General features: G+C 37.3%; 1 protein-coding gene across 1 annotated transcript; it reads left to right on the forward strand.

Annotated features, from left to right (window-relative positions):
- Positions 1-770: 770 nt before the first annotated feature.
- LOC134532370 (uncharacterized proline-rich protein-like) lies at positions 771-6,492 on the forward strand. The gene is made up of 2 exons (XM_063368805.1): positions 771-806; positions 4,696-6,492. The coding sequence occupies exons 1-2, from the start codon at positions 792-794 to the stop codon at positions 4,936-4,938; spliced, it is 258 nt and encodes an 85-aa protein (XP_063224875.1). The 5' UTR covers positions 771-791; the 3' UTR covers positions 4,939-6,492.
- Positions 6,493-10,472: the final 3,980 nt, after the last annotated feature.

Consider the following 10,472-nt stretch of genomic DNA (forward strand, 5'->3'; position numbering starts at 1 on the left):
TAAGTAATTTACTTGTAAGTCACTAACAAACTTGAGTTTATTACAAATGTGTCTAATAAAATTGGGGCTCACTATTATTTATTACCAATTTTATACCTAGCTGAAAGTGAGGGTAGGTTACATTTAAAGGTTTACAAATAATAATCCTATAAAAATTGTTGTGGCCCATTTTTTCCTCGGATGAAGAAAATGAGTTGGTGGTGCAGCTGAAAAGACGTAGAATAACGCTCAGGGCAAAGAATAAACATCAATTCTGAGTATATTGAAAGCTTGAAAATGACACGTAAAATATATTTTTTTTTCTGTCAAAACTACACCTCAACACCCTGTGTTTTGTTTTTACTTTAGGGTTCGTTCTTCGGTTGTTTCTCACCTGAGATTTGATATGTTGTTTATGCGAACGTTTTGTGACTACACGACGATTTTACGGTAAACCGGAGTAATATGTTACCGCTGTCATTGATAAAATAAATTACCAATTGAAATACCTGCCTGAAGGACATCAAAAACTGGTTCATTTCTTTGTTGCAAGTGAACGTGTATGATGAAGAGTCTGTCTCAGCGATACGTTTACCCAGATACTTAACGTTACTTAGCGTGTGCTCAGCAACCCAGCGTCACAAACAAACACGCGATGGAAAGGAAGAAACGACGAGGGAGAAGAGAAAGAGAGAGAGGGAGAGAGAGTTCAACACATGCCTGCACCCATGTATGGAGCCGTGTATTAAAACCCTCGTTACCTACGCCTCGGTCACATTTCACTTGAGACGTCTTGCAAAGAAGCAGCAAACATGAACACACGAGTGGTGAGTAGTCTTGTGGTGCTAGTGGTTTTTTTTTTCATTAATCACATATGACTAAATAACAAAGTAAAATACTTTAACATCGGTGGATTAATGAGTGTCAAATATTTGTGTTGTGCAATTTTCACAACTTAATCTCTGCTACTCTGTCAGACATTACTAGCTGATGTATCCGCACTTCTCTATGGCAGTCTACAGACAGAACACAATCGCATGGCTAATTATATAATTCTCTGCACTGCTGAGCATTGAATGAAGAAAAATAAAATAAAATTTTGTAAACTAACTTATAGAAAGTAATTGTTAGAACTTAGATTACCGGAAAGAAATTCAAACAAAGGTTTACCGTATTGGAATCAACAGATTTTAAGTTTTGAAAGATATATAACTTTTTTTTTATTAAAAATGATTAACACAAAAACGTCACTAAGGAAGATTTAAATTTTTTTGAAAATTCAGAATTTAAATTGAAACAGTAATGTTATTTACCAAACACGATTGTACTAATGAAAAGAAAATAATGTAAAAAGAAAAAAAAAATATTGTTTGAATATTATTTTAGCTCCGCAATTGTAAACAAACATGACTAAAAAAATTCGCGAAGTGTTTAAAATATCTGACATTTTTCTTTAGTTATAAAACTGTGTCCTACACGTTAGTCAAGCAAAAACGTGGGACGGGAAACGATAAAAAATCAAATTAAAATAATTCCAATTTTGAAAATAAGTATATTTTGAAGGTTCAAACCCACCTCGCCTGGAGGATCTAACGACAATTTCGCAAGACTATGTATTTCCGTTTTCACGCTACGCGAACAACAGACAGAGAGACCCCAGTATATTATTATTATTATTATTATTATTACAGACATTCAGAGAGCCATTTTCAGTAGTACTAGGTGTCAACGTACGTAACTTAAAAACATTGGGGCTTGGATGTGACCCATTCTCAGGCGTAGACGAGTTTGGAATAAGTTAGTTTGCAAGCCGCACCCTACTTAGCCTCATTGCATGAGATGGAGACATTAATGGTTTCTCAAGATGAAAATAATATCATGATATAAACGTCACTATTTAAAATGAAACCACTGGTTTTTAATTTCGCATATTGATAAATTAAAGTTTAATTACAAGTAATGAAATAATAAACTTTAGAAATGTTTCAAGTTGCTTAGTAATGATGAAGGTAAGGATAATAAAATGCACTTATCATTATCGTTTGAGTAAGAATTATAAAAATGAATATGGTAGTTAAACATCGAAATATTTTAGGAAGTGTTTTGTTTTCAAATGGGTAAATTTCAAATACTGGACAGTTCGAGCTTAAAAAAAAGAAGGGCAATTTTAAGATGTTACGTCACACGGACACAGACATAGGTTCGGGGTGACGCGAACTCCAGTTGTTACTTAAGTGGGCTCCGTACCACTCGAGCATTGACTCGATGCTCGTAAAACCCGAGTCACGCCGAGTCAGTGATCCTCGCTGCACGGCTGTGAGACTGGTTCGTGATCGAGCCACCAAGGACCGAGGACTTCAATTAGAATTACAGTTGAATGTGTGCGAAAATTTCACCAACGGACTCAACCTTGTCACTAAAAAAATAAATCAAATCAAAGTGTTGAGTCTGTGACTTTCAATTTAATCCTCGTCAAATATAATTCTTTTCCGCAAATCAGATAACTAAACCAAATCTAACGTTGGAAAAACATTTTTTTGTACGTACAAACTTATTTAACTCAAAAACTTCTGGTGCTAGTGACTTGAAATCAAAACGATTTTTAGTCAGTTACCCAGGATGATTCCAGTCTTTATTTTATTGTTATATCTTAAACGGTTTCGAAACTATGCTGATAATTTCGTACTTAAATTTGATCTCGGTAAAGCATTACAAAGCGGAGTTATTTATAACTCCACTGTGTTTTCATTGACGAGGGCGAATGGATTAGATCCATGTTCCCTAAAGTATCTATTGAAGCTGTGAATTGGAAATAACAGGATTTGGGGTATAATCTTATTTTATGCAAACACTACCTTATGTTACTGAAGGGACACTGGCAGATAGTTGAAACCTACTTAAAAATGTTATTTTAGGTAAGTTACATAGAAAAATTTAAAAAAAAGTTAAAACTCAAAGAAAATTTAAGCCCTATAGGCCTACTGGTAACAAAACATTTTCTGAGATATTGTTAGTTGTGGAAATACCAATTTATTTGTTTCGATAAATAAACAATTATGCACAACTTTTCTATGTAAATTATCTGTGTGAACTATTCTTTTTACGCAAACGTAGTCGTAGGTGAAGCTAGTTTTCAAATATATATATTTTTTTAAGCGGCTACCTATAAGAATTTTACTGCATTGTTTATTGTCAATTAATTTGCTGTGATTGAAAAGTTTTGCAAAGTTTCTGCCATTAAAGTAGTTTGTATAATTACTGCCTTACATTTACATAGATGCTATCTGAATTTTTAAAGTTTTTAATAGTGATGAAGCACAGAAAAAGGGTTGTAAAAAGAGTTCTAAATAACTAAAAATAATAATTACGTGAATTATACATAATAAAAATTTCGCTAGTTTGGTTTCTACAAGTGCTGCGCTGTTACAAAGTACAGTCAATTTACTGCATTTTCAAAGGGGAATTCACCTCAAACAAGTGAATATTTCTTTGTAAATCCGATAAATGCACCTTCGTAGATACTACCTGGATTCCGACCTCCGAGCTTTGCGTTCTGTTTCAAACAGGATTAAATTGCACAGTTAAAATGAAAAAAAAAATGAGTTTTTCTATAAATTTAACATATTTTTACGGATTATCTTTGTACTCCAATATAACACTCGTGATTCTGTGTTTAAAGAAAGCAAACTGAGCATGTGCATGTAAATCAAGAAAGGTAGCAATAAAAACACGAGGATCCTTCGATATTTATAAACCAGTGTACCCTAAATCACAAATTGAAGGCTCGGTTTCACACCCTTCTATAATTTTTTTCTCGTCCTTCCTATTGTTTAAGGGCCAAAACTGTAAAATTTTAACACGATACTGCCTTTGCATATTTTAAATAGATATTCACTAAGTGTAAGTAATATAATGGGTGTAAAATGTTACGCAGGTATTTGTATTTACTCTCACTCGCGCGATTTTTTTTACACTAATTATATTAAAATTAGTGAATATCTGTTGGAAAATATTTGATTCAAAACAAAAAAAAAATACAAAAACGGTATTGTATTGGAATTACAATCTTTGGCCTTCAATAATAGTATTGACGAGAAACTGAAAAATTCAATATGGCCGGTGAATCAGGATTGCCAACCTAGTCAATCCCTCTAAGGGTGTTGTTTCACTGATAGAAATTACAGTAAATTTACGGACTTTTTAACGAAGACAAAGACCTAAATAAACAAAGAGTTCTTCGTAATTTCAAATAACTGAATCTTCGTTAACTTTCGAGTTGTATGTTGTTTCGTTCTAAAAAAAAAAAAAAAAAAAAGCAAAAAACACACACGTGGAGAAAAATAGAAACGTTATCTTGTTGCAAACTTAACAAATCTAAAAATGTTTTGTTAATATATTAATATTATTTTTTTGGACTCATGTACAAAGTAAATGAACTCAAGTTTCCGTAAATTTATGAAGAACCCTGGATAATTTGTAACAAGCGTTCCGCGTAAATTGAAGGTGAAAATTTTTTAACAGTGTTGGTGTGGACTCGTACGGAGAAGTGAGTCTGTGGTAAATAAACATTGGAGTTGAAGTTTTTACCCAAGATGTTAAATTGTAGTTATATATTTAGAATATTCATCACCCAAAACATAAGGGAAAATAACGTAACATTTTTTTTTTTTTAATTATTGAAAATGTTTCCCAGCGTGTGTGTTCACGTTCCCGCAGTTGGCGCTCCTGCTTGTCCTGGCGTTGCTGCGGGAGACCAGCGGGCACGGGCGACCGCCGCCGGGCTTCGCGCGGCCCCTGGGACCGAGAGGCGGACCCCTGCCCCCGCCCCCGCCGCCGCCACGGCCCCCGCCGCCCCCGCCCGGCGGCGCGCTCGCGTTCCGCCCCCGGCCACCCGGCGGCGCCACCGTCATCAGCCGGAAGACAGAGACGTTGGTGGTCAAGAGCGGGTTCGGCGCTTGACGCAGCGCGCACTACTGCCAACGTCGGCGCTTTTTTTTTTTTTCCAGTTTCCAAACTGGTGACGCTTCTTTTACCCGGAATTACGCCAGAACTCATCTAAAAAAGCATACCTGCAGATATCACAGTTCAAGCTGTGGTAGCTTTGGTATTGTCACTGTCCGGAGACAAGACAACATTCCTGGCGGCGAATTCAACGCTAGTTCTGTGTCCGAGCTACCAGTGGCAGTGCTACCAACCTTCACTGTTTTGGTTACATGTTTGATTTAAAAAACTCATTTTAAATCGAAACTGTATTTTTTATCCAGAAAAAAATATGGCCTTAAAACTAATTATTTTACATATATACTAGGATACCTGATATAAATGTTTATAAATTTGCTAGTTTTTAAGGAAACATGAGAATATTTTATAACCTGTCTTAATAGAACAAAGTTTATGTGTGTTATTTTAATATGATGGTCAATGATTATTGTCCGAATATATTTTTAAATAACTTATTAATTTCATGTTTACGTCACTTCCAACAGTTTATTTTATAATTGAATTTTTCAGCATCCATATATACATACATTTTAATAAAAAACATTAGAAATTGGACTAAATACATTTTAATAATGAAGGGAAATGAAATTGTCTACCGTGTTTTTACAGGGGTAAGATCTTTGTGATAGGGAAACATTATACGGTGATTTGTTGCTTATATAGCGAAAATATATTTTAACACTTAATAAAAAAATAACTTTATTCTTAACTTTTATTTATACAGGTGCATAGTTCTCGTATCAATCACTCTAAGGACATAAAAGTCGCAAATTTGTTTTGATTATATTTTTTTGTAAAGTATCACCAGCTGGCATTGTTTGTTTTGTTTTGAATCATTATACATAATATACATATATGGGATGTAACTTATACATCATGTCTGGCCAAAAAAAAAATTTGTAACAATTAATTTGAAATGACACAAACAGACCATCTGTAATTATTGGCCAGCAGATGATTGGGATGTGAACTATTTTCAAGTTGATTACGAAACATGAACGATGCAATTAATTTGCTACCGCAGGGGGAAAGGGGAAGGGGGAAGGAGGAGGCAGCTAGGAACTATGCAATGCCCAGCTTCCATCAGAGGGCAGTATTGTTTTACCTTGTTAGCAGCTTCGCGCGGAAACTTGAAGCGTTCCTCAGGAGAACAGCCAACCGCCGACGGCAACGATAATTACGACGCGATAATTACCTTTAATAACCCCCATAACAATAAGCCCAAGTAAGACCAAACATCGCAAAAGTTCACTAACTTTTTTTTTTTAAATTTAACCTATGTACATATTTATATACTTGCGCAAATGGCTATTTCTTACGATTTTTTTCCCTTGTGTTTTACTCGGAAAGAACGCAGAGGAAACTTCAACTTCACAGCCACACGTTGTTCGTGAGAGTCAGCCATTTTTTTTGTCACGTCACACACACAGAACCGCCAGAGAAACCACACTTGTCGTTTTCGGGTGACGCCAATCGGCGGACTGACTCCTCAGGAGAGGTTCTACAAACAGCCCTCTAGCGGCGAAAACTGGTCCTTCAAATAGGCCTACATGATGGATACCCTTACGATTCTGCTTATTTTTGGGTTCCGTCTCCCTATGTATTGAAATTTAATTTTGGATTAAAGTTTCCACAAATGAAGATGATGTGTTCTGACTGTTCAGTTTTGAGCACACTGACCTCAGATGACTCAGCTACGGTGGTGACGACGCACCTGAGGTTATCATGTCAGGGTGATTACACTGTGGTTTTACCCTTGCAATTACCGTGTGGTTGAACCTGAAGTCATAACTGTTCCATGCCAGTCAGGGTTTGGATCACCTCGCTTCAAATATATTTTAGGCAAATTTTTTATGTCCGTATTTATGTAAGGATCATCACAACAAAGGTAGGTAATGGAATAACCGACCTTACATGCACGACACTACTAACGCAAACTAGGAACAAACATCAGACACAAAATATATCCATCCAGCAGACGAAAACAATATGGCGTCTTACAGCAAACAAAAACGAGATGCTGGTCTCCAGCATATATTTCTGTGTATACATATTTATGTAGCAGCTAGCTCAGTTCCACATAAGCTTCATGGTAAATGTTTTATTTTAATTTTATGTCATACTCTTATTAGGTAGACAACTTGAAAACAAAATATATCTTTAATTTATAAATGATACAATCATATATGTCTCACTCTGGATTAGATTTCGGTATCTCTAGCTTCAATTTTGAGTGGTGCTCCAACTAACCATGTAACAGTTATAAGTAATGATTGAAAGAAAATTAGTAAAAAAGTAAACTTAATAAACTTTTTAAAGATAATATTGAGAAACATTTAAAAGCTCATAATTTGACGACATAGTATAAAAACTCAGACAGCTAAGGGAAAATAATGACATAGAGTTTCTCAGAATTGATTGTATGCGAGGTATATGGCTATTAAATAGCCAGACTGAAGCCATAACACTTTTTATTCGTCTCGCATTACAGCAGAAGTTTTATCGCCTTCAATGTACCTACTCCCCTTGGTTATACCTACACCGCTCCATACGACGTTTCCATTGTTGAAAGCAGTTGCTGAAAGTCCTCTTCTGTCAGCTGGTTGGGAACCTCCGTCGCTTTTGCTTTAACCACTTCCACACTTCAAATATTGTCCTCTTCAGCGCCGACTTGACTTTGGTAAATAGAAAAAAGTCACAGGGGCCAAGGTCGGGCGAGTACGGTGGATGTTCCAACACGGCGATGCAGTAATTTGCGAGAAACGCTTTCACAGACAAGGCAGAATGGGCTGGTGCATTGTCTTGGTGAAGGATCAAGGACTTGGTCTTCCACAAATCGGGTCTTCGTCTTCTCACACGCTCACGTAGGACCGTCAGAACCTCGATGTAGAAATGTTGATTGACCGTCTGACCCTCGGGTACCCAGTAAACGTAGACAATGCCACGAATGTCGAAAAAGACAATCATAATTGCTTTGGATTTGGATTTTCTCATCCTGGCTTTTTTTTTTGCCTTGGCGAGCTTGGGCTCTTCCAATGCATGGATTACCTCTTTGTTTCGGGATCGTAAGTAAAAAACCACGATTCATCACAAGTAATCACATTGTCTAACATATCTGGATTAGTGGCGATGTTGTTTAGGATCAGCTGTGGATCCAGGATTTTGGTTTGGGAGGGGCTTGACCCAGCTGAGGCTAGGATTTATCAAGACAAACACTAAAACAATAGTGAACCCAGATGCTTTTGGGAGGGGGGCTTGAGCCCCTTAGCCCCCCCTCTGGATCCGCTACTGTTTTGGATGTCAGTACAAAAGTTCTGTCTTGATTCCTTTTGCTCGGGAGTGAGGAGTTTCGGCACTATTTTTGCGCAAACTTTCCGCATGTTAAATGATTCATACAAAATCTGTCGAACACTTGATTTGTCGATTCCTGTAATTTCAGCCAGCCCTCGGATGCTCAGACGACGATCAGCGCGGACTAGTTTACCAAATTTTTTCAGTGTTTTCGTCCGTTTTTGACGTTGAGGGCCGTCCTGGGCGCCGATCGTCTTCGGTCGTTTCACGCCCTTCTTTAAACCGTTTAAATCACTCAAAAACTTGTGTACGGGATAAAAATTCATTCCTGTAGACTTCTTTCAACATTGCATAAGCCTCTGTGACAGTTTTACCTAGTTCAACAAGAAACTTGAGGTTAACCCGTTGCTCCGTCTGACCACTTGGAATTTTTTCCGACGCATCACTAGTGCGTAGACTAATTCAATCAACTGTTACAGTGAAACTGAGCGACCTGCTGGCATGTCTAGCGATCTCAGGGTGGGGGAAGGACCATCAGACACAGTCATGTTCAAACATGTCGCAGTACGCTCGCAGTTTGCTGGGAGCACCATCAGTCCGGTTATTTAATGGCCACACCTCTTACTTTCACGATTCTAACACGATACATTTTAATTGAATCCAGGGTCTTCAATCGACTCAATAGACACATGTTGTGGCCATCACAACAGTTTGTAAAAACAGAAAAATAAAATGCTGCACATAAAACGCATAAAACACATAAAAAGTAAATTAAATTTTCAATATTACAAATAATTTCGCTAATTAGTAGTCGCAAAGTCACGTAGTAAATTTAAGAAAATTATTACAACATTTCTTAAAAAGAAAATTTTTATGGCGCATAAAATAAAAATCATGTATTTATGGAGAATAATTGTGCGTAGCCATTTAATGAACCTTTTTTAAAATGAAATTTATTAGGAGTACAAGCAAATACTACGTACATGCGCCAACTGCACGCACAATTCACGAGGGTTAAGATTGAAATATTTCCACTGGAGCCTCGCGGACAGCAACGACTGAACGGCGTTATCCTCGGAGAATGTTTCCCGCGCGAAGTTGGCTGCATTGCTCGCGCGGCCCGACGCGTCCCTGCGGCGGTCAGGGACGGGCCAGTTGGCAGTCCTGCCGTACACAATATCGTAATTAATGCGGTAATTGAACAGCACATGCCGGGGAAATCCCAACTGGCCATTTGCGCCGCCCACCGCGGCTTGTAGTGACAAGGCTTCCGTCGCTATTTCAGCCTCGCCACTCGCAAAACTCGCCCCGTCACGCGCAGATAATGCCGCGCTCACTCCCGCCAACAAGTTTTGACGGGAGGGTTTTCGTTCCGGAACGTCTCTTGGAATTTCCCCCCAGCTCGCTAGACAACATTTAAACCAACATCGGGCGGTTGTATGCTGTCAATGTGTGCCAGCGTGCGACAAATAACTTAGCGTCATGGAGTAACACTACAATAATAAGTTTGTTACTAATTAGTTAAATAATTTATTTATTAATTTTTTGCGACAATCCAATTAATAACCATTTGGAAATACTGGAGTTTTACTGCTGCAATAAATTTTTGTATATTGATAGAAAAGAAATACTTTTTTAAGAGGAAATAATGTTTTATCATAAATTCAGATACTGCAAACTACTGAGGTATTGAGGTATTATTCCAAAAATAGTTGTCTGTTCCAAAGTTAAAGTAAGTTTATTTTTAAAAGGATGAGTGGCGGCACACTAGCAAGATTTACAATCACCAGTGACCTAACCATCTCCTGCCACTGTTTACATCTAGATTGCTCTGGTTAGCAATTGGTTATCAAAACTATCTGTAGAAATATATAGGCCTAAATAAAAGCTAATGTAATTTAACTCAATACCGGACAATCTCCAACTGTTTAGCACGGAGAAACATGGAAGCCATGGACACTAATTTTGCCTTGCAAGAATTGTATAGAACTGCGATCAGAAAGGGAAAATCATTATTACTTACGATTAGGAGATATATTACTGTTAAAAGCAGGGGTGGCCATGAGTACATAGTAAGTGCGTGAAACAGATTTTTTTCTTCTCCAGCTAATTGTTGCGCTAAATTGGTAAGACTTCTAAAACATTGGCGAAAGTATAGTTTGTGTGAATTGTGAAGACAGTTTTAAATGACCTTCTTTTAA

Source organism: Bacillus rossius, chromosome 5 (genome assembly GCF_032445375.1).
Source record: "Bacillus rossius redtenbacheri isolate Brsri chromosome 5, Brsri_v3, whole genome shotgun sequence".
NCBI lineage: Eukaryota > Metazoa > Arthropoda > Insecta > Phasmatodea > Bacillidae > Bacillus > Bacillus rossius.